General features: G+C 36.4%; 4 protein-coding genes across 6 annotated transcripts in view; 2 read left to right on the forward strand and 2 right to left on the reverse strand.

The window, feature by feature from the left end:
• The window catches only part of abca2 (ATP-binding cassette, sub-family A (ABC1), member 2), a 56,990-nt gene extending 41,354 nt beyond the window's left edge, over positions 1-15,636 (forward strand). For both annotated transcript variants that reach the window (XM_052556001.1, XM_052556002.1), the window contains exons 23-49: positions 71-267; positions 377-556; positions 1,301-1,476; positions 1,593-1,713; positions 1,790-2,062; positions 3,057-3,269; positions 3,656-3,758; positions 3,869-4,194; positions 5,059-5,272; positions 6,055-6,160; positions 6,254-6,365; positions 6,477-6,537; positions 6,621-6,795; positions 6,905-7,020; positions 7,145-7,292; positions 8,176-8,299; positions 8,380-8,512; positions 8,602-8,722; positions 8,829-9,007; positions 9,737-9,878; positions 10,374-10,508; positions 11,344-11,447; positions 11,528-11,620; positions 11,721-11,823; positions 12,136-12,273; positions 12,425-12,634; positions 13,605-15,636. In XM_052556001.1, coding sequence (XP_052411961.1) covers positions 71-267; positions 377-556; positions 1,301-1,476; positions 1,593-1,713; positions 1,790-2,062; positions 3,057-3,269; positions 3,656-3,758; positions 3,869-4,194; positions 5,059-5,272; positions 6,055-6,160; positions 6,254-6,365; positions 6,477-6,537; positions 6,621-6,795; positions 6,905-7,020; positions 7,145-7,292; positions 8,176-8,299; positions 8,380-8,512; positions 8,602-8,722; positions 8,829-9,007; positions 9,737-9,878; positions 10,374-10,508; positions 11,344-11,447; positions 11,528-11,620; positions 11,721-11,823; positions 12,136-12,273; positions 12,425-12,634; positions 13,605-13,640 — 4,039 coding nt within the window. In that variant the 3' untranslated portion in view covers positions 13,641-15,636. The remainder of the gene's footprint in view (positions 1-70; positions 268-376; positions 557-1,300; positions 1,477-1,592; positions 1,714-1,789; positions 2,063-3,056; positions 3,270-3,655; positions 3,759-3,868; positions 4,195-5,058; positions 5,273-6,054; positions 6,161-6,253; positions 6,366-6,476; positions 6,538-6,620; positions 6,796-6,904; positions 7,021-7,144; positions 7,293-8,175; positions 8,300-8,379; positions 8,513-8,601; positions 8,723-8,828; positions 9,008-9,736; positions 9,879-10,373; positions 10,509-11,343; positions 11,448-11,527; positions 11,621-11,720; positions 11,824-12,135; positions 12,274-12,424; positions 12,635-13,604) is intronic.
• A 113-nt stretch (positions 15,637-15,749) lies between these two features.
• paxx (PAXX non-homologous end joining factor) lies at positions 15,750-17,749 on the reverse strand. Its single transcript, XM_052556005.1, has 7 exons — positions 17,506-17,749; positions 16,932-16,992; positions 16,812-16,861; positions 16,525-16,709; positions 16,382-16,432; positions 16,084-16,171; positions 15,750-15,992 (listed from the first exon to the last, which is right to left on the reverse strand). Exons 1-7 carry the CDS (start codon positions 17,622-17,624, stop codon positions 15,944-15,946), a joined length of 603 nt encoding a protein of 200 aa, XP_052411965.1. The 5' UTR covers positions 17,625-17,749; the 3' UTR covers positions 15,750-15,943.
• Positions 17,750-18,048: 299 nt separating this feature from the next.
• dph7 (diphthamide biosynthesis 7) lies at positions 18,049-21,188 on the forward strand. Of its 2 annotated transcripts, none has more exons than XM_052556003.1 (9): positions 18,049-18,199; positions 18,290-18,426; positions 18,632-18,719; positions 19,031-19,125; positions 19,209-19,366; positions 19,644-19,716; positions 19,831-19,896; positions 20,085-20,257; positions 20,531-21,188. In XM_052556003.1, exons 1-9 carry the CDS (start codon positions 18,059-18,061, stop codon positions 20,950-20,952), a joined length of 1,353 nt encoding a protein of 450 aa, XP_052411963.1. In that variant the 5' UTR covers positions 18,049-18,058; the 3' UTR covers positions 20,953-21,188. The 2 variants fall into 2 exon arrangements, with proteins under 2 accessions (XP_052411963.1, XP_052411964.1); XM_052556004.1 differs by having other exon boundaries at positions 19,212-19,366.
• A 376-nt stretch (positions 21,189-21,564) lies between these two features.
• Positions 21,565-22,852, reverse strand: mrpl41 (mitochondrial ribosomal protein L41). The gene is made up of 2 exons (XM_052556006.1): positions 22,727-22,852; positions 21,565-22,147 (listed from the first exon to the last, which is right to left on the reverse strand). Exon 2 carries the CDS (start codon positions 22,117-22,119, stop codon positions 21,712-21,714), a length of 408 nt encoding a protein of 135 aa, XP_052411966.1. The 5' UTR covers positions 22,120-22,147; positions 22,727-22,852; the 3' UTR covers positions 21,565-21,711.
• Between the last annotated feature and the right edge of the window lie 697 nt (positions 22,853-23,549).

A 23,549-nucleotide genomic window follows, 5' to 3' on the forward strand; every position in this document is an offset into this window, starting at 1 on the left:
TCGCTTTGCTAACACTTACTCAACCGCACCCATTCCTGAGTTCATTAAGGCTGTGTGTGGGAATTCACAGGATGATAGAGGATCTCGAATTGTCCAACAAACGTCACAGTCTGGTTCAGACTCTTTCTGGGGGGATGAAGAGGAAGTTGTCGGTGGCAATTGCATTTGTAGGTGGATCCCGGGCGGTGATATTGGATGAACCCACGGCAGGAGTGGACCCGTATGCCCGTCGAGCAATCTGGGACCTCATCCTTAAATATAAACAAGGTGATACTATGATTAATAAGCAGCAATACAGTACTGTTTAAATGTCTGGTGTCGGTCATCAGTTTTCAAATATATGATCAGTCCCAAACTATAATCTCTGTGTGAGCAGGTCGCACCATCCTGCTCTCCACCCACCACATGGACGAGGCAGATTTGCTCGGAGACCGTATTGCCATCATCTCACATGGCAAACTCAAGTGCTGTGGTTCCCCCCTGTTCCTCAAGAGCACATATGGAGACGGCTACAAGCTTACACTTGTCAAGAAACAGAGTGACTCACACACTGCAGGTATATGTGCAGATATGTGTCTTCTCATTTGTGGACTTTTTAACATCTTTTGGAAATGTTTTATTATTAATGTCTGAGGTGGCGAGGTGAGTTTGTGTCCAGCTCATATCATTTCCTTATTTAATTTTCCATTTTTCTCTCAGCGCTTTCTTGTCAGTAAATGTACCAAAATGCCTTGATGTATTCAAAAATTACAAATCAGGGTTATTAAACTAACACCATCAAAAATATGAATTTAAATAATTATGAAAAAAAAATAAGTATTAGAGAAAAACTATGAAATGGTTAGAAATGTCATCTTGGAAACCAAATGAAATAAGTTGAAGCAGTAAAATTAACTGAAAAAAAAATTAATCTGAAATAAACTAAAAAGTTCTATATTAAACAAGCAAATGCTAATTACATCACACAAATACTAAAATGTATCTAAAATTAAAATGGAAACTAAATAAAATATAAAACTAAAAGCTAATTTGAAATATTAATAAATACGACTTAACTAAAATAAAATGATTATAAATGTATAAAATCTATTGTTGAATATCTTTTTGGCTTTTCCGTTTTATCTTCATATTTCTTTTAAATTTTGCAGTTTTATCTCCGTTTTTCTCCATATGGTTCTTCTGTTCCACATTTAATTGTTTGTTTCTTTCAAATATCAAAAGAGCAGATGAAAAATCTCCTAGTTTTCCTTCTGCTCTTTCATGTGCCATGGCCTAACATCATGTTTCTGTTTGTTCTCAGATCAGTCAATCCAGTCTCCCGCCTCTTCCATATCTCCATGTTCAGAGAGCAAAGTGACACAGTTCATCCGTCAGTACCTTGCCTCCTGTCTGCTGGTGTCTGACTCCAACACTGAGCTCTCTTACGTCCTACCGTCTGAGGCTGTCAAGAAAGGATGTTTCGAGAGGCTATTTCAGGTTGTCCTACACACAAACATTTTTAGTTCAACATTATTTGATGGGAATCAAATCTTTATTAAACTGAATATGAAGCATTCACTGATGGGTACATATGTTGGGGGTATTCTCTTCAGGCTCTGGAGCAGAGTTTGGACAGCTTGGCCTTGACCAGCTTTGGTGTGATGGACACCACACTGGAGGAGGTCTTTCTGAAAGTATCAGAAGAAGATCTTTCACTGGAGAACAGCGATGCAGGTTAGATGGTCAGACAGATCTATTAAAGCAATGCATCTAAAGCCATGAGATTTTATCTATGGTTATTTATCTTCAGATATGAAGGACTCTCCGGGCGGAGCCTCAGCTGGGAAGCCCTCTAATCTGTTAGGAGGGTCACAGTGTGAGGGGGCAGAGGTGATCCGGCCTGAAGTGGAGCTCAATAACCTGATAATGTGCTCCAGGCTGAGCCCAAGCCAAGCATCCCTACAGTCCGGCTCTTCTCTCGGCTCAGTGAGAGGGGATGAAGGGGGGCTTTATTCTGACTTCTATGGAGACTACTGCCCTTTATTTTCCAATGGCCAGGATCCTGACTCAGCCAGTCTCAGAGGTGAGGAAATTGGATTAAATAATAACAATAATAATAATAATTAATAATTATTTAGTTATTAACAATAAATTTAGTTATTTATAATCCATTTAATTGAATCATTATTATTTTGTTAACACGTTTATTCAATTTGACATTATAACTGTTACACTGTGTGATTTCTAAAGACCAAACATCCAAAAGTGATCAGAACTAATGATTAGAAACACATTTATTAACATAATCACACACATTATGTAGATTTAATTTCCTTGTTTGAAAAAACTGAATACATTAAATACAGAAAAAAGTATTAAACAATCTATTATTATTATTAATACTTTTTTAACTACAGAAAAAAGTATAAGACACATTTTATTTAATATTTGGAAATGCTTTATAGATACAGAACTTTATATATTTATAGATATAGATAATTTATAGATACTTTATAAATCTATTTATTTATCTATTTATTTATTTATTTTATTATTCAAAGTGGATAATTGCAGGTTAATAAAACATTTATTCAATTTGACATTGTAACCGTTTCGTTGTGGTCTGTGTCATTTCTGATTAGAACCAAGAATACATACACATTATCATATTGTTTCTTTAAAAAACTAAATGCTTTAATAACATAAATTATTTATCACAGATCATTTGTATTAAATGTTTTTAAATGACAGCCCTTAATTATTCATAATTATTTATTAATTTAAATTTTTTTTTTTTATATTCAGTTTAATTGCTCTGATATTTCGCAGGCGTTTATTCATTAATAGCTCAGTTGGTAGTTGTGTTTGTAGACTGTGAAGGAACTCACTAGGAACCAGTTCTTTATCGTGGTCATATCTTGAAGGCTTTTGGAAAAAGAACATTATGTCTAGTGCTGTTTGCAGTCTTTGGACACAAAGCGGAAGTCTGTCTGAGACAAATGCATCTCTGAATGGCCTTTAGGTAACAGATAGAGATTACCTACCACTCAGTGTACTATATACCCTCTGTGCTCCAGATGAAGAGTCCTCTCCGGAGCCGACCATACACGAGGGCCAGGGCGGCTTTAAGCTTGAGGGCTGGTGGCTGAAACTCCGGCAGTTTCACGGGCTGATAGTTAAAAGGTTTCACTGCGCGAAGAGGAACACCAAGGGCATTTTCTCACAGATCCTGCTGCCTGCTTTCTTCATCTGTGTGGCAATGACTGTAGCTCTATCTGTGCCTGAGATTGGTAAGGACGCGGGACACCTTGTGTTGTGATTGTTTGTATGTTCTGTTTCTCTAGGGAATGTAGGTTGACCCAAATCTTGTATCACAGTATAAATAATTTTATATCAAGATATATAATGGTACATATCATTGTAAACCTATATATCATGTTATATATACAACTGTTTACAATTTTGGGGTCGAAAACATTTTTTTTAAATGTACAGACCCCAAACCTTTAAAAAGTAGTGTATACTATATAATTTTTAAAGTATTTAATTATAATTGATATCAATTAAAATGTAAAGAATCCAGTGAATTCAATACTTTACAAATTAAAGCTTTGCTAGTAAAAAAATGATAGACCTAAGTGAAGACTGTTCTGCTGGTCTCTCCTTGGTTCTGTAGGTGACCTTCCTCCATTGATTCTGTCTCCATCTCAGTATCACAACTACACACAGCCTCGTGGAAACTTCATCCCTTATGCCAATGAAGACAGGCTTCAGTACAGGTCAGCTGCAAGAAATATTGTTTCAAATATATTTAAAACTTTTTGCATTATAATGAAGACACAAACATTGTCTCTCTTTCTCAATCCCTATAAACCTTTCTTTGCTCCAGGAGTAAACTTTCTCCCGATGCCAGTGCACAGAGGATTGTTAACACCCTGCGTCTACCCTCTGGAGTTGGTGCGACGTGTGTACTGAAAACTCCCTTCAACAGCACTCTGGACCAACTGGCCCAAACCCTGAATCCATATGCCAACAACTCCAAAACCCTGGCAGCCCGCTACTTCGACTCTATGTGCCTGGATTCCTTCACACAGGGTGTGCCTTTGTCAAATTTTGTGCCCCCGCCACCCTCTCCTGCCCCCTCAGATGACCCAGATGCACATTTTGAAGATGGCCTTTGGAACTACACTGCCGCTCCTCCCACGACTGTCCGAGGTAAGAGTTTCCACACTGGTGTATGGTTAAATATGCATGTTTTGTTGTTGTTGTTGTTTTTAAATCAAATCTGAACAAATTGTAAAATTGAAAACTGTACTTTTCCCTTTTTAATGTTACACTTTAAAATAATTTTTTTTGGTTAGTTTTTTTATACATTTTAAAAATGTATTTATTCCTGTGATGGCAAAAATGTTTGCAGCCATTACTCCAGTCTTAAATGTCACATGATCCTTCAGAAATCATTAATAAGCTCAATAAGCTGATTTAGTGTTCAATAAATATTTCTTAGTATTATAAATGTTTAACAGTTTTACTTTCTTTCTTTTTGTCTTTTTTTTTTCTTTTTTGTGGGGACAATTATTTTTTTTCCAGGATTCTTTGATGAATATAAATGTATTATTTGAAATCAAAGTCTATTGTAACATTATATATAAAAAAGACAAATTTAATGTATCCTAGTGGAACGAAAAGTATTAATTTCCTTAAAAAAAATATTATTATTATTTGTTTATTTTTTTAAATGTAATTTAGTAAGAATTTTCATCAGAAGACAAAAACTATGCCCACAAGAAAAAAAAAAATTAAATAACACTTACCGGCAGCCAAAAGATGTAAAAGAATGAAAAATAGTATTTGATACTGAAAGGTATGCACCTTTGGATATGATATTAGGAAAAACTGAAAATAACTGTGTCACACACCTGCTGACTATTGCTAAAAGTGAAAAATGTATTTCCTTGCATAATGTAGATTATTCTAATACATCCTGATTGCCGACTCTGTCTTTTTCCATGAAGCTGTGTAATATGGATTCTTCCACTCATTTGATAAGGCTCCTCTCACCCTGCTGTGCTCCCACAGAGATGGCAACGTCTCCCCCCACGCTGCCCTTGAGCATCCGGGAACCGGTACGTTGTATCTGCTCCATGCAGGGGACGGGCTTCTCCTGCCCCAGTGGAGTTGGGGGTCGACCGCCCCTTATGAAGGTAGTAACCGGAGACATCTTGGTGGACATCACGGTACGCAACGTGTCCGAATATCTCCTGTACACCTCTGATCGTCTCAGATTACACAGGTACAGTAATCTTCTGAAAGGGTGTCAAAGGGATAATATCATATTTTACTCCATTTATTAATTGATTGAATTAATTTCCTAGCAGTAACAGCATTTTAGAATTAATGTTAACTATATACTATATAAAAGTATTGCATTTGAAATGCTTACTCTGAATTTGTGGGTTTGCTCCCAGGTCCAATAAAGCTTTTAAATGAGCATCTTTGCAATGCCAGCAAAGCGATGGAGAAGGCCAAGTTGCTGAATTATAAATATTTTTTAATATGGAACAATATCATTGCTCATTTGTAATGTGCGCATGTATTCATCCTAATTACATCACCACAAACCAATGATTTCTGAACAAACTGTTTGTGCAGTGCAGTTTTTTGATTAAAGAGCTTTTTGGACTGACTGGACGTTTTGGGCTTTGAACATGAATATAAAATATGACTCCTTTAAAATCGCTTTGTAACTGAAGTAGCGACAGGTCTCTTCTTTCGTTTTGTGATGCACGTCCAGTGAAACTGATTATCAAATAATAAAAATAAATCTAGGGTGATCGTGTTTCAATCTAAAAATGGGCAAAAAATGCTACTTTTATATTAAAAATAAAATGTATGAAAGAAATAAACATTTACAGCTTGATCAATAAAATGCTATCAAAAAAAAAAATGCGTAAAATAGGTGAATTACTACCAACTTTAAATTCTCTTGCCATTTTAAATTAAGACTTTTTTTATACCTCTCTTTCTTTTGACAAGAACTCAAAAACTGCATGTTTTTTGTGTGTTATCCTGCAGATATGGAGGCTTTACTGTAGGAAACATTCAGAAATCTGTCCCAGCATCCTTCGGGAGAAAAACACCACCTATGGTGCGCAAAATAGCAGTGAGACGATCCTCACAGGCAAGTCAGAGCATCTTTACCCTTTATAGCTGATATATATTTCTGAGTTAGTATTTCATCGTGAATGTTGAATGTTTTTGTCTTACTCTACAGGTGCTTTACAATAACAAAGGGTATCATAGTATGCCCACCTACCTGAATGTCCTGAACAATGCCATCCTCCGAGCCAATCTGCCCAGTAGTAAAGGAAACCCTGCTGCATACGGTGAGTCTGAATTAGCTACAGCTAACTAGCTAGAAGTCATCAATAGTTTTTTCTATTTAATTATGCATGTTTACTGAATTCTAATGAAAACCCTGACCCAAACGTTCACAGGCATCACAGTGACCAATCATCCCATGAACAGAACCAGTGCCAGTCTTTCTCTGGATTATCTGTGAGTCTTACTCTCCTCTCTTCTTCTTATTGCAGCACTCAAACACTCACTGGTTATTTCTGATTTCATATCCGCTCTTCTAGGCTCCAGGGCACTGATGTGGTTATTGCCATCTTCATCATTGTAGCCATGTCCTTTGTGCCAGCAAGTTTCGTGGTCTTCCTGGTAGCAGAAAAATCCACCAAGGCCAAACACCTACAGTTTGTCAGCGGATGTGACCCTGTCACTTACTGGCTAGCGAACTACATATGGGACATGGTAGGGGGAAGGAGAGACTGTGTGGGATTTGGTGTCTATTCACAAACAAGAACAGTCCTGAGGGCTAAACTGGTTTACACACAGATTTCTTTTGTTCTCTCTTCATTAGCTGAACTACCTGGTTCCAGCAACGTGCTGTGTCCTAATTCTGTTTGTGTTTGACCTTCCTGCATACACGTCACCTACAAATTTCCCAGCAGTGCTTTCCCTCTTCCTCCTTTATGGGTAAGCTCTTTCTGTGTGAAGGCTCAATCAGACATAGAGAGACAATAAATAGTTTTTTTTAAATCCGTTTTATTCAGGTCTTAAAATACCACATAAAATGTGACCGTTCGCTCTCTTTTTCTAGCTGGTCTATAACCCCCATCATGTATCCAGCCTCTTTCTGGTTTGAGGTGCCCAGCACAGCTTATGTTTTCCTCATAGTCATCAATCTCTTCATTGGCATCACAGCTACGGTGGCCACTTTCCTCCTGCAGCTGTTTGAGCGTGACAAGGTAGGTCAGACAGACATTTATTATCACTGGTGGCATGTGTGTATAAGCTGTATGACAACATTCTTTCCAGCTCATGCTCAATAGAAGAAATACTTTATGTATCTCACTTCCATCCAGGGGTTAGTTCAACCAAAATTCTGTTATTAATTACCCTCATGTCGTTCCAAACCCGTATGGCCTTGTTCATCTTCGGAACACAAATTAAGATATTTTTGGTGAAATCCGAGGACTTTCTGATCCTGCATAGACAGCAACACAACTACCACGTTCAAGGCCCAGAAAGGTAGTCGAGACATTGTTGAAATAGTCCATGTGACAACAGTGGTCCAGCTGTGATTTTATGGAGCTACGAGAATACTTTTTGTGTGCAAAGAAAAAAAAAATAATAACTTTATTTAACAGTTTGTTCTCTTCTGTGTCAGTGTTCGACTGAACTATTTTAACAATGTCCTTTTTAGGCTTGCCGCAATAGACTGTGCTGACGGTGAAGCCAGAAAACCAGTTACACCATCGTCGTTTAGATTTTTTTCGTTATAAAATCATTCATTTTGTATTTTGAAACCCCTGTTAATTTTTTCATTTATCTAAGGTGATTTTAGAAGTTTTTTAACATTCATTTCTTATTCAATTGGTTCCACATTCTTAGCAGATTTTTTTCTTCATTTCAACTTTGTCATTTTTTATTTTATTTGACGTAAAGGTGTATGTCATGCCGCCAAGCTTTCATATTCATTTTGCTAATAAATGTTCTACGTTTCTTATTTATTTGGTTATATATTATGCATGTTTATACCTTTCAATCATATCCAATTAATACAATCATATAGCAATGTAACATGTTATCACTTGTTTGAATTTTTATTTTTATTTTTTATTTTTACAGGATCTAAAGTTGGTAAACAGCTATCTGAAGTCCTGTTTTCTCATCTTTCCTAACTATAACCTGGGTCATGGATTGATGGAGATGGCCTATAATGAGTATATCAATGAGTATTACGCCAAGATAGGTGTGTTTATGCAATCTTCATCTCTTTATGCAATCTTCCTTGCACTTTTCAGATTATAAAATGCCTTCTCTTGCCTGCAGGCCAGTTTGATAAGGTGAAGTCTCCATTTGAATGGGACATTGTGACGCGGGGACTGGTGGCAATGACCATTGAGGGTTTTGTTGGCTTTCTCATTACAATTCTGTGCCAGTACAACTTCCTCAGGAAAGCCCAGTGAGTGTGATTTCGTATACAGCATGTGGGTGCCTTTGACAGTTTAAAATGAAAATGTTCTAAAGGTCACTGTGTTCATTTCTTTGAAGGAGAGTGCCTGTCAACAGTCAGCCGGTTGAGGACGATGATGTTGATGTGGCCTGTGAGAGACGCAGAGTGCTGAGGGGAGATGCTGACAATGACATGCTGAAGATCGACAACCTAACCAAGGTCAGACACTTCTTGACATTTTAAAACTTTCCCTTAACCCACTGCATTGGACCTGAACACATTGTTCGGTCCTCAAAATATCCTCAGAGCCGGTGTTTCCTCACAGGTGTACAAGTCTCGCAAGATGGGCCGGATCCTGGCGGTGGACCGTTTGTGTCTGGGGGTCCGTCCTGGGGAGTGCTTTGGGCTGCTGGGAGTGAATGGGGCAGGAAAGACCACAACCTTCAAAATGTTGACTGGAGATGAGAGCACAACAGGGGGAGAGGCCTTTATTCAGGGACACAGGTGCTACATTCAGACCAGCTTTAATGTGTTCCTCCCTCTCTTCCTTACATTTTTCTGTTATATTTTAAGCAGAAACCAATCATTTGTTTATATTTATGTTTATATTTTGAAACAAGACAAAAACATTATTCCATGGAATAAGAAAAATCTATTTTATAAAAAATAAAAAAGTCTCATCTTATACAGTGTAATTTCTCAATTCTAATTGACTTTTTGGAAGGAAGTTTTTATAAAAAGTAATATATTTAAAAAATATTTATGACATACTAAGTATAGTTCAAATCTGTTAATCTATTTACTGACATATCACTTGAGACTTGCTGATATAAATATCATAAATAACTTTATTTGGAGTACTACTTGTGCACAATACACATTGCTTAATATGAAAAATGTGTTTTACTGTCCCTGTTGATGCGGATTTTATAATCTTTGAATATTAGAATATAGAATATGTCTTGAATTAAGCTGATTGTTTTTACCCTTTTGATAATTTATTAAGCATAAAACTCTTAAAAAGTAAACTGTATGTGTAAAACTACAAAAATAAAGTACAAATTATTCTCCCAAGAATTAAGAGAAATAAACATAATTCAAACAGGTCTTATCGTCTAAATATTATTACCACTCATCCCTAATGCAGCTCTGTGTTAATGATTTAAAGCTTCAGTTTCTTCTTTATTTTGAATATATACTATTAATGTGAATGTCTTGGGCATTACCTTGCAGTATCTTGCGGGAGCTTTTACGCGTGCAGCAGAGCATTGGTTACTGCCCTCAGTTTGACGCTCTATTTGATGACCTGACTGCTCGAGAACATCTGGAGCTGTACACACGCCTCCGCGGCATCCCCTGGAAAGATGAGGAACGGGTGAGCACACACACACACACACACACACACACATCCTGTGTAGTCACACAGCATTCTGTGAAAGGTTGTCATGCACTTATCAGTGATAATCAAGTGTGCATAAGAGCTACTAAAAGCTCTCTTGAAATCACTTTAAAGAGTGCAAGAGCACTTAGCAATCTATAATTGTCAGCTGCAGTTTGAAATTCATTGTTCTTGCTGTTAAGGATAAAAGATCTTGCATTCTACACTGAACAAAATTATAAACGCAACATTTTTCATGAGCTGAACTCAAAGATCTAAGACTATGTACACAAAAGTACTATTTCTCTCAAATATTGTTCACAAATCTGTCCAAATCTGTGTTAGTGAGCAATGTTGTGAACAATATTGGAGATAAATTGGCCTTTTGTTTACATAGAAAAAGTTTTAGATCTTTGAGTTCAGCTTATGAAAAATGGGGGCGAAAACAAAAGTGTTGCATTTAGTGTAATTCACTCTCTTTGTGTCCTGAAGGTGGTTCAGTGGGCTCTGGAGAAGTTGGAGTTGTCCAAGTATGCTGACAAACCTGCTGGCACCTACAGTGGAGGCAACAAACGCAAACTCTCCACAGCTATTGCTCTGATTGGATATCCCTCTCTCATCTTCCTGGTTAGATCTCCCTGTCATTCTTTTTAAAACTCTGGTCCTGTTTCAAACTCACTGCTGCAAAAACAACGACAACAAAAAAAACATTTATTCACTATTTTGTCTTGATTCATGGTAAAAAAAAAAAAGTATATACACGCACACATTTTTTTTACTTTTGCAAAAAGAAAAAATGTCCCACTCACTTAGCCAGAGAGAAAAATACCTTTTATTGTATTTATTTTTCACTAGGGTATGTTAAAGACTCTTTTGTTTAATTTGCATTGCTGAAAATGTAACATATATCAAAATAAGTTTATAGTTTTTTCTCCTATTTGTGATTCATTGCATAAACCTTTATGTGTAATTAATATATAAATAAACAAGTGTTATTTTGCACTATTTTATGTTTAAATTTAAATTGTCAAAATGTTGATGTTATCATTTAATTTTCAGCATTTAAAATACAAGGTATTTTTTGACAGAATATAGAATATGTCTTGAATTAAGCAGATTGTTTTATTTATCAAGCTAAAACTCAAGGGAAAATGTGCTACGTGTAAAACTATTTTTACACTATTTTTTAAATCTAAATGTCACAAATTTATGTTGGATTTATTCTTAAAACAAGAAAAAACTATTTGCCAACAGGGTAAGAAATATAATACGAAAAATATCCCTTATTATTAAAGTCCCTTATTATTAACAAACTTGTTAATAAAATGTTTTTCAAGTAATTTAATATGTTTTCCAGTAAGGAAAATCAAAATATTTTTTTTTTTTTCAGTTGAGCTGTGTTTAATTACCGTGAAATAGTCTAGACATGATTTTTTTCATGATCTGTTGTTTTTCGTTATAGGACGAGCCCACCACAGGTATGGACCCAAAGGCTCGTCGTTTCTTATGGAATCTGATTCTTGACATCATCAAGACTGGACGCTCTGTGGTGTTGACATCACACAGGTGTGGTAACTATAGAAATCTTAATTTCTGTTTTACATTTCATTTTTATAGCACTAATGTACTGGTGTATCTGTTTGCAGTATGGAGGAGTGTGAAGCCTTGTGTACGAGACTGGGCATCATGGTTAACGGCAGGTTCAAGTGCCTAGGAAGCATCCAGCATCTCAAAAACAGGTTTGAAAAGTCTCAGCCACCGTAATGTGTGCTACAGGAGTGTCGTTTTCTTAAAAATGCCTACTCACTGTCCGTTCTTTTATTTCTTTATATTTTTCAGATTTGGGGATGGATACATGATTACAGTACGAACTAAGACCACCGCTAGCGTCAAGGAAGTGATCCGGTTTTTCAACAGGAATTTTCCGGAGGCCATCCTAAAGGTGAGATTGGGGAGATTTTGACTGGAAATACATGTATTAAGGTAAGTTTAAGGACAAGACTGGAAATGCAAACATTTCATATTTGCTGTGCATCAGCTGAAATTTCTCCAGAACAGATGGCCGATATACAAGCACCTCCATGTTGTCAGTTTGGATTGTAATATAAAAGACAGTGAGTTTTCAAAGTTGCAAGAAGCTCTCACAAGGTGTTTTTGTGCAGTGCTGACAAAACTAAGTGTACATGGGCGAATATTTTGAGCTTGCTTTGCTTGCAGTAAAAATTGTAAACTTCTGCGTATTCTTCCACACAAGGAGCGCCACCACACAAAGATTCAGTACCAGCTGAAGTCAGAGAACATCTCTCTGGCTCAGGTCTTCAGCAAAATGGAGCAGGTGGTCGAAGTGCTGAGCATCGAAGATTATTCTGTCAGCCAGACAACATTGGACAACGTAAGTGTACCCCACTGACTAATAATGAAAGAAAAATGTCAATATTCAGAGTCATTGATGCAGAAGATTAACTAAATGTGAGAAATATGAATTCAAAAGATACATAATGCAACGAGAAAAAGTAGTATTTTGTTTGCTGTTCTTTTTTTAGGTCTTTGTCAACTTTGCAAAAAAGCAAAGCGATAACTTAGAACAGCAAGAAAGTTCCCCATCTAGTGCTGGTCAGTCGTCACTGCAGCGGCTGCTCAGCATCCTCCGTCCGCGTCCCGCTAACACCGAACTCAACGCCCTCGTGAGTGAAGAGCCAGAAGAACTTGAGAGTGAGGATGATGAAGGACTGATCAGCTTTGAGGAAGAAAGGGTAAGACTATTAGAAACTGTAATTCACTTGATGAGACAATTCAATGAAATCTGCTTGGCACAGTCAGTAAAGACTTTGGTTATGATTTATAAAGACATTTGTTATTAGAAAGCTTTATTCTATTAAAAAGGGAGAGAGCAAATCTAATTTCTTATGGATTCAGAATCAGGCTGTGGCTGTTGGAATGTCACAAAAAGTGAATTAAATGGATTATAATGTTTAATTCATCTCACAAGATAACATTACATTTTGTAAAACTATGGAAGACAAAAATTAGGCAAGATAGTACTATTAAACCTTCAAAAAATGGTCTACATACTAAACTAAATATTACACTATTACATCATTTTTTAAATCAGTGTCTTATCCTCACCAAAGCTTCATTTTTTAAATCAAAAATATAAAATAAAAAACAGTAATTTTATGAAATATTATTTCTATTTTAAATAACTGTTTATGATGGCAAAGCTAAAAATGTTCAGTGTTACATAGGCTGGCCACCTACTGTATATGAATCTTAACAAATCATTTTAATTACATTCTGAGGAATAAAGGTTCCAAAAGCGATGTTTCAACAGTTCTGGTTCCCCATAGAACCTTTCAGTGAACAGTTCTTAAAATAAAACAAATTTCTTAGTGTGAAAAACATCTTAATATTCTTGAGAACCTTTTCCCACTGTAAAGAATCTTTTGTGGAATAAAAAGTATCAATGGATGGTAAAGGTTCTTTGTGGAACCACTGATGCCAATAAGGAAACCTTTATTTTTAAGAGTGTATGCTGAGTTAATACTCAAGAAGCATTTTTAAATCACTTTTGAAACGTTTTGCTGCTTAATATATTTGTGGAAAGCATGACTTATTTTTTCTGGATTCTTTGCTGAATATAAAAGAGTTCAAAAGGACAGCAATTAGTACAAGACTATTAAACGACATTATTCACTACATCATTTTTATTTTGCCTTCTCACAGGTGCAGTTGTCATTTAATACAGACACTCTGTGCTGAAGCAGCTGTTATTCTCACAGACGGAGAGATGTTAAAAAAATAAGCCTCAAGTTCAGACCCGTGTCTGTATGGTGAAAGACATTTGTGCGTTTTTTTTCTCGCTGGAGAGGATCCGTCTCTCTGGCCCAGTGAGTGGGTTGTTCTTGTTTCCATTTGCACTTTGCTAGCGGAGCGAGAGAACGGCTCTTCTGGGAACTCTATACAGAGATGTGGACACAGTCGGTGCCTGGACGTGATCGGGCCTCCCCTCCTGCGTTTCGGAGATGATGGTTTATGGAATTGTGCTAGACGGGAACTAAAGAGAATGTATTTCTTGGACAGGCTATGAACCGGCCGTATGGTTTATTTTGGTACCGCTTTCAATTTGAATACGATCATACTATCTTTAAACATATCACATATTGAATTGTTTTAACTGTAGTGTTGATGTCATATCATAATGTCATCCCTCAAGGAATAGGACTCATATGGGTTCAGCCTCTGCATCTTGTTCTTTTTATGACTGTTTAACCTCACGTTGAGTACCGAATCTTTTTTTCTTTACTCTGGCCTACTCTGTCGATTTTGTACCTGCATTGAGAGCATGCTATAAAAAGACAAGCCTGTCGTGTTGTGGGTTGAAGAACTTTTACTATGCTTAAATGTTTTGAACATATCTGTTGTTCTTGTTGAAGAATGCAAATGTACCTGTGCACCTTCGTTGAAATCGGACACTCAGTAGTGAATGATTGGTGACCGATTCAAAGGCCTTTAGTCGAACCGGACCGAACCAGCCCTGCTCTGGAGATGTTTGTGGTCTTGTAATTGAATGTAAACGGAATACTTGTTTTGTGCTGACTTTTGTGTCTCCCAAACCAGTAGGGTACAGGGGGTTCTCTCTCATTTTTTTTATTTTGATGAATGACTTCTGAAATGAATTGTAATTAATGCCTGTGTCTGTCTCGGTGGAAAATGTGTTGCATTATGGTTAATATCTGAGTAATACCAGATGTCAGTTGAAAGAGCTCCTACATCAGATGTCAGTAAAGAGTTCATTGTCACGCTATCACTGTGAAGCCAAAGGTGAACTCTTAGTCACTATTATTACAGATAGACAGAAATCAGGTCATTGCTATTGATTATTGTATTAATGAGAAATGTTTGAGGTCTAGACTTTGTCGTTTGCACTCTAATGTAACACAAGTGTACATGTTTCGTTATGACCTGAAATCAGTCGATCGTATTGTTCATTTGAAATGAAATGATGCTTCTCCTTCATGTCAGTGATGTACATGATGGTTCATTCTTATCGCTCAGTGGCAGTCTAACCGTGCTTAATCTCTGAATCTTACACAGTTGGTGGCAGTAAGTACTATAATGGTGTCTTATTTTTCTGACATTGCTATGTAAAAGAGTATGATCGATATTTTGGAGCTCTTCAAAGAGAGAAAAAGCTGAGACCGATAAAGAGGCCCTAGTCTGCATTTTCATGTACGATGACCAAAGGGAAATTAAGCGTAGTTTTTGAAATGTGTAAATTAAATGTGAAAACTGACCTACTGAACACTTATTTACATAATGTTCAGGCGTCTGGGCCACATCAGAATATATTTCCTGCTAACGGAGAACCTCAACAGCCTAACTAAAGATCAGCGCAAGCTGCTTTTCACTTTGGAAATGAACAAGTGCAGTGATTTAAGACACCAGCAAACATGAGTGTGGTTCTGTATCATAGAAAATAGCATTATGGTTAAAGAGGCGAGTTAGTTTGGTCTTTCTTGTTGGAATGTAAATTTAGTACATGTGAATATGATTCGATATTTATGAACGTTTTTTTCATCCAGTAATACCCATGTTCAGGTGGATTCCCTTGTAACAAGATTGACTGGACCTTTTCAGTTTGCTTTCAATTACTTTTGTTGTTTCCATAATCTTGTGCTAACTGGGGTGAACTGGTGTTTTTAATATTAACAGGGAGAAAAGAGTTAAAAATGAAATCAATAAATTGTTAAATTGATTTTCTGCCTTTTTTGTTGTTGATCTTCTTCTTGTCTACTTGCTGAAAATAACATTCAGTGAACAGTTATTTAAAAATAAAAAAATGTATTAGCAATGAATTTCAAAAGTAAACAATATGAAGAAATCATTTAATAATGTCATTTAATAAAACCTTAAACGGCACATGATGACTTGGATAAAACAGTTCACACTGTGATTTCTAAGATACATTTTAAAAACAGATAGTGTCGAGTTGGTTAAAGGGTACAATTCTTGTTTTTGTTAGGTTTTTTTTTTTTCAATCAAACTCAGTGGTCGTGTTAACTTCAATCATCGTCTTCGTCGTCAAAGGCCACACCTGTTGCAGCTTTCTTTCTGTAAAATCAACAGAAATGCCCAGTGAGCAGAGAAATTCACAGAGTATTATTCATTAATTCTGAAGAATAAAGTCAATGAAAGTATTCACCTTTTTGTTCCTGGGTTGATGAGAGAATCTCCAGGAAGACGTTTTTTGACTGCTACTACTGGACCCTTATGTTTCCTAGGTTCAAATTCTAAAACAGAAACATGTCATCACTGGTTTTAAATGAGATAATTCTGATAAAATTAAGTAAAGCTGATATACAGTGTACCTTTAAAAAACTTTAAAAAAGCATTCAAAATGTTAATGTTGGGGCTTTTTAGCATTTTAAGTAAGATTATGTTAATATAACAAAATCATTTTAAGACTCATTAGGCCTCTTGGATGTTTACAACTAACTTACCAGCACTCCATTTCTGAGGACTCTTGACTGGACTAAATGAGGATGAAGAACCTACAAATGATAAAACAGCAAACATTTTGAATGGTAGGGTTTTATTATTTAAAATATTAGTGAGTATATTAAATGAAAATCTCTTGGCTTGCCTTGACTTTCTAGCTGTTGCAGGCTGTCTGCCATATTAAAAAGCAGTTCCTTGACTTCTGTCCTTCCCTCGGAGTCTTTGAGTTTGGACAGGGACAGACTGAGGTCTGTGGGCTCCGATCCTAAATGCAGCACAGCACTGTCCTCCTGCAGCTTCACAAAGGCTCTGCCAGCTTTACACGCACATCTGTCCACACACACGAGACGGTTCTCAGAGAGGACAGTAGATCTGGCCAAACAAGAAATCGGATTATGGGTTCATTAATTGCCCCTCAAGGTTGCAACTCACTTCAGTTTGAAGGTATAATCCTCTGTGGACTTCAAGGAAAATTTCTTAAACTGCAAAGAAATAAAAGCATTGTATTACTGTTATAAAAACAAATATCTGTCATGTAGAAAGACTCCTTACGAGCTGAGATAGAATCTCCTCTGAAAGATGTGTTTTCCAAACATCTTCACCATTGGTAAATCTACGGGAAACAGGACATCATGATACATACAACTATAAGCTATATATGCAATTCATAATATTATGTATTATTATTATTACAAATGTTGTAGCCAACTGATATGAGTGAGCAATTTAGTGTTGTCACTGTTAACAAAATTATTTATATATATATATATATATATACTGAATAGAATTTATTATATACCAAAAATAAAACTGAAATAAAATATTACAACTGTTAGATGAAAAACTTGAAAGAACAAGCAAAGACCAAATAAACCACCTAAAAATAAAATGAAATCAATTAAAGCTTAATAGAAATATTTAAATAATGATGATGATTTAAAAAGCGCGCAAAATGATAAATCTCAAAATATAAAATCAAAAGCAAATTACAAATACGAATAAATACTATAATAGTATATTAAAAATACAAAATTACTGGTTTATTTAACCTGGATTTATAACTGAACACACAACAAAAAATAAAATATGTATTATTTATGCTGGGACTGCTTTCATGTCAACTCACCCTATGTTTATGTCACCTGCTGATCGTTTTTGTGTAAAAAACACATATTTGGATTGATCGTTTTTATCCAGCAATGTGCAAAGGACAGATTTTGACTCGGAGTTTTGTTCCATACTCATTTAACATAAAATCACAAAAGAAAATAATTTAAAAAATAAATAAATACATTTGGAAAAATACATGCTTCAACCAGGAACTGCTCTTCATCAACAACAGCCGGTCAGATCTCAGCAACCCGGAAGTTATTGTGCCTTTCGCGTCCTGTTTACCTCGTAAAAACGATAAAAGGCGTAGTTACACGAAAATATTTATGACCTGGAAACTAATATTTGACACGAGGTTATAATACATACTATTCATTTAAATTTAAAAAAATAAAACAAAATTAAAAAATTAAAATTAAAAATGTTTAAATAAAACAGCTGGTCTAGACTAGAGGGCTGCGTGCATGTAGGGGTCACAGACTGACAGTAAGTTTCGCGTGCAGTCATTTCTTGCTCAGTCACTGCGATTATCTATTCTAAATTGCTTCATATTATGCCGAGCCGCTTAAATGGGTTGGCATTCTCGAACCCGAACCCTGCAGGTGTTTGACACGGAGTTAAGCGCTGATACCGTGGAGTGGTGTCCAATACCACAGTTCTCTCATGTCCTGGCATGTGGGACTTACCAACTCCAAAAAGGCGATGAGAAGGTAATGTTAAATATCCTTTCGCTTTAGTTTATGGTATTGTGTGGTATTAACTAGTCAAACCTAGTTTCAAACGTTGTTTTCTGTTAACAGGAAACCGCAGAGAACTGTCCTGCACCGAGCAGAATCGGTCGAGTTTATCTGTTCGACTGTAATCCGCAGACATCGTTCATCCCTCCACTGACTGAGACTCAGCGGATCGACACTCCTGCTATACTCGACCTCAAATGGTAAGTGAAGCTCACTGTGCTGACTACACCATTATACACTCCATGTGTATATGGTACTGTATTTTGTACAGTCTGTGTATATTGTGTATGTTATTTATTGTATGTGATGGCATCCATCTGTATTCACCGCTCGTTGGAGCTGGTGCTCTATGTAACTGGTCATCGCACATGAATTCTGAGTGTTTCATTTGTTCTAATTTCTCAGGTGTCACGTGCTGATATCAGAGCGGCCAGTGTTGGGGATGGCCACTGCTAGTGGAGAAATCCAGTTGTACAAGCTTATGGAATCTCAGGTGATAGATATATCAGACTCATGTTGGTGACCCACATTCTGTGAAATATCCTCTTTTATGTTCAAAAGAAGATAGAAATTCAAACAAGCTTGGAAAATTGAGGCCGAGTAAATGAATTTTGGGTGAATTTTGAGTGAACTATCTCTTTTAGATATATTACTAATGGTATCTATCTAACTAGCTAGCTTTGATTTAAAGCCATCCTTCATATTCCTTTGAAGTAAACACTGTATGCATTGGACACCGTATTTTATTGCTGTATTTGTACTTCATTGAGTGTTTTCTGCCTGTCTGGACTGTGTCTCCAGTAGCAGGGCACATGTGGTCTGGAGAACGAGTTGAGCACAGGGTTGGGTCCTGACAGACTGGCCTTGTCTTTAGACTGGTCCACAGGGAGAGGTGAGAGGTAAGGTGCGCTGGTCTTTGATGGACTGATGATTTGGCTTTGCATTGTCTCTGTAAATAATAGCTACTGTTGTGTTTTTGTAGCAGTGATGTGCGTGTGGTGTCCAGTGACTCGAGCGGCTCTCTCACAGTGCTGTCTCTTGGGGAAGCCAGTTTAACTGCAGTGTGTCAGTGGAAAGCTCATGACTTTGAAGCCTGGATCGCAGCATTTAGTTACTGGGATACACAGATTGTTTATTCCGGTATGAGAGGAATAACAAGCAAAAGGAGCCGTTTGTAGCACTGTTGCATGTTTGCTCATTGATTCAGGGTTTTTTAATTTAAACACTATTAAAAACATTCTTTGTTCAAAATTAAATAAAATATAAAAAATAGCTGAAATATTAAAAAAAGACTAAAGCTAAAAATAACAGGTAATTCTAATTATTATTTGTATATTATACAATACTAAAATAATACTGCACTGATTTATGTTTTTATGTAAAAGTATTTATCTGAACTTCATAACTGCTGTCTCAGGTGGTGATGACTGTAAACTGAAGGGCTGGGATCTGAGAATGGGTTCCTCTTCCCCTACTTTCACCAGCAAGAGGTCAGACACAAGCTATGTTTTTTTTAGCCAGCAACATTGCTTACAGCATTTATTGATTCACTGTTTAACTTAATTATGTGTTGTATGGCTGTTTATGCTGCTCTCCTGTCACAGACACACTATGGGAGTATGCAGCATACACAGTAACCCCCATCGAGAGCACATACTAGCCACAGGAAGGTAAGTAAAAAAAAAAACTGGGGTACATGGGAGACTTAACAAATATATTTTTTTTAATTCCAGTTTGCTGGCCTTTGCTGATTGCATTTCCATGACATTTAGGTCATATTTGTGAAATGTCATGGGCATAAAAACTCCACTGACTGCTGTCAATAGTGTAGGGGTTTATGTGTTTGTTCCTCTTGCAGCTATGATGAGAACGTGTTGCTCTGGGACGGGAGGAACATGAAGCACCCCTTGAGTGAGACTGCAGTGGGTGGAGGTGTGTGGAGACTCAAGTGGCACCCCACTGAAGAGCACCTGCTTCTCGCTGCATGTATGCATAATGATTTCCATATCCTCCACTGCCAGAAAGCTATTGGTAAGAATTACTCTTAATACATGTCCATTACAAAATGTACTCTACTGGTCAAAAGTATAGGGTCAATGTATTGTTATTATTCTTTTTAATTAAAGGAATTAGTTCTTTTATTCACCAAGAATGTATTACATTTATCAAAAGAAACATTTATTATGTTATTTCTATTTCAATTAAATACTGTTATTTATTTTACTAAAATGGTTTGCATGAACAGCTCCTGATTTTGAATTCTACTCTTTATGCTGTTTTTATCCCTAATATTTACATTTGTAGAGGGACAAGATGCACCGTGCCAAGTTCTGGCCTCCTATATTCTACACAACTCCTTGGCGTATGGAGCAGACTGGTCTAGACTCCCCCTAAGCAACTCCACACCCCCCTCTCCTCAAGAACCTCCCCAAACCAGCATTGGGCTCACAGAGTCTGGAGGTCATCTCAGGATCCAGTATGAATCGCCCACGGCCAGCTTTGACACCTCTCTGGAGGATGACTCGGGGCGGTACATACCTGAACAGTGTTCTGTACCAGAAAAAAGTTCCATTCCAGACCCCTTCACCAGCCCTGCTAGAGACTCCCAGTCTCTGTCCTGCCTGATGGCTACCTGCTCCTTCTACGACCACATGATGCACGTGTGGAGATGGGACTGGAGCCCAGAAGACAAACAGAAGCCATCTGAACCCGTCCTCTCTTCCTGAAAGTTGAGGTTATTTGGACCTACACATTTCGCTGCATCGTGTTGCTGTAACACATACAGTATTGCTTAGTATTCAGTATATGCAATTTTGAGATACAGATCTTGATTTCAGCTGGGTGTCATTTTCTGACTATATATTTTAGCTAGAAAATGTTAAGGATGTTTTCTAGTTTTACACTGAAAACCAGACAAAGTCCTTTTATAACAAATAAACCATAACCCTATTAATGAATACAAGTGTCTACATTTATTTCTTTTATAAAATTGTTGTTTATCCAAGGTAGGGGTTTACAATTTTTTAAATACCCCAAAATATGATCATTCCTGTGCAAGGGACCCTGATCCTAAAAAAATTTAAAAGGCATCTATAAAGTTTATACTTACATAATGGAAAATGTATATATGTCTAAAATATTATTTGGAAGATATTTTGTTTCTGTTTAGGTACACAGTTATGTTTTATTTTCCTAATCATCATAGTACTGTTTTATTTTCTCTTTTTAATCAAAAGTTTGTTTATTCGTTTAGATCTAATTTTCCTATTATTTATTTAAATCTTTATTGACAGTTTATTGAAAATCCCTGCTTTACAAAATTATTCACTGGCAATACATCAGTTTTGATAGGGGTTTGAAAGTTTTCATCCCAGTAGTTTTTAATAATTTCCAGATGAAGAGACATGACTTCTGTTCAGAAGTTTAAGAAAACATCATACGCTTGTTAAGAGTCCATCAGCAAACCACTGAAACACAAAGTCCACTTAACGAACCAAGTTCCTGGGATGCAGCTTGAACAGCTTCCGCTCTTGTGTTTTCTCTAATCCATATTTCTCAAGATTCTCCTCACTGAAAACCCCTTCTTCGATGTCTCTCTCGATCTGTGGGGCCACCACCTCATTGAACATCATCTCTGGAGTCATAGGTGGCTCTGTCCCTGCAGGGGTCTTGTACGAAACGTATGGTTTCAGGTTAAATCCTTCCAGATTGGGCACCACAAACTCTGGGATCATGGCCTGTACAGGTATGAACTTTCTGCTGGAGGTGAGGACTCCCGTGGGTCTCGCACCTCTGCTCTTGTAGAATGTCCTGGGCCCACGCTTGCTTGTGAACTCTGCCATTCTGTCGGCTCCTCTCATGAGCCCTCGCGTCAGTGCTGACAGCACCCCCATTTCACAGTTACTTAACTGCAGCGCCAACCTGTTCAGAAATCAGTTACATTTAATTATGTTTTAAATTATTTCATAACATTACTTCTGGAAACTATATACATTAACAATTTTACACTATATTATTGTTTGTTTATTTATTTATTATATATTGTATACATATACCGTATTTACACATTCATTCTTCATATAGTTTGAGATACAATGTAAATTGACTACGATTTTACAAATGCAAAATTGTATATAAATAGCATGTTGCGAAGGAAGCAACTGAACTGATGCACCATGTGCAGTTGTAGGATGGTAATCAGCATGAACATTGTAAACACTAAATATTAACAATCCTCATTAATAATTTATTTATTTTCTATATTAAGCAAGAATTACAACAAAATTTACATCTTTTGAAATGTTGTCTCACGGCATTCTAGTTTAAATGTTATTAGGAACACTGCTTCGAAATTAAAACTATTACAGTTGTGTTATCAAAACCGTTCACTTTAAACACTTTTACACATCGCGATAACATAATGAAAACTAAACAGGTCACATATAAAGTATAAGTAAATGAAATATCATCTAGAAATCAATAAAAAGGACATACACTAACCTTGACGGTGTGCTAATGTGCCTTGCGAGGATCACGGCAGTGCATACCCAAGTTCAGCGAGGTAAAGAAATCACCTGCGATTCGTCAGATCAGCCTGGAGATAGCCAATAGGAGCAGCGAATACTGAATGGCGGCTTCAGCAGTGTTGCCATATCCGTTTGATATAAGTTTCTTTGGGCTTGTTTTGTTTTTTTTAATCAGAATGCATGCGAGTTTTGAGCTTCCTAACGGCGGTATATACACTTGCTAGTTTATATGTTAGTATTTGGTTGTAAATATGTTTATTAATACAAAAAAATCTTATTATATATAAATTATCACACACACACACACACACACACACACACACACATATATGTGTGTGTGTGTGTGTGCGATAATTTATATATAATAAGATTTTTTTTGTATTAATAAACATATTTACAACCAAAATATGTACACACACACACACACACACATATATATACATACATACATACATACATTGTATAACATAAAATATATATAATAATAAGTATATTAATTATTGCCATTAAAATATGGCAATAAGAATTTAAAAGACATACATTTTGCATAAAGTTGCAGTTTATTACATTTACATTTAGTAGATGCTTGAAATCAGGAAAATAGACACAATCAACCCAACAAAAGAGCAACATCTAAGAAAACAAGTTGATATAATAGAAAAAGAATAGAGAACGCAAGAGTTAGAGGGTTGGTGGTTTTTTTATAAATAAAAAGTAAACATGGTTTATGATGAGTACATCTGATCAACGAAATTAAGCAATTCTCCTTCCTGCATAATACAAATCCACAAACGAAA

This window comes from Carassius gibelio, chromosome B5 (genome assembly GCF_023724105.1).
Source record: "Carassius gibelio isolate Cgi1373 ecotype wild population from Czech Republic chromosome B5, carGib1.2-hapl.c, whole genome shotgun sequence".
NCBI classification, from domain to species: domain Eukaryota; kingdom Metazoa; phylum Chordata; class Actinopteri; order Cypriniformes; family Cyprinidae; genus Carassius; species Carassius gibelio.

Excerpts from the sequence above, each read along its gene's own strand:
- paxx (XM_052556005.1), bottom strand. The coding sequence starts at position 17,624 with ATGAGTATGGAACAAAACTCCGAGTCAAAATCTGTCCTTTGCACATTG. Across the intron at positions 16,710-16,811 it reads GATTATACCTTCAAACTGAA|ATGTGCGTGTAAAGCTGGCA; the intron begins GTGAGTTGCAAC and ends GTGTGTGGACAG. Across the intron at positions 16,433-16,524 it reads GCAACAGCTAGAAAGTCAAG|GTTCTTCATCCTCATTTAGT; the intron begins GCAAGCCAAGAG and ends TATCATTTGTAG.
- dph7 (XM_052556003.1), top strand. The coding sequence starts at position 18,059 with ATGGGTTGGCATTCTCGAACCCGAACCCTGCAGGTGTTTGACACGGAG. Across the intron at positions 18,427-18,631 it reads GCTATACTCGACCTCAAATG|GTGTCACGTGCTGATATCAG; the intron begins GTAAGTGAAGCT and ends CTAATTTCTCAG. Across the intron at positions 20,258-20,530 it reads CCACTGCCAGAAAGCTATTG|AGGGACAAGATGCACCGTGC; the intron begins GTAAGAATTACT and ends TTACATTTGTAG.
- mrpl41 (XM_052556006.1), bottom strand. The coding sequence starts at position 22,119 with ATGGGGGTGCTGTCAGCACTGACGCGAGGGCTCATGAGAGGAGCCGAC.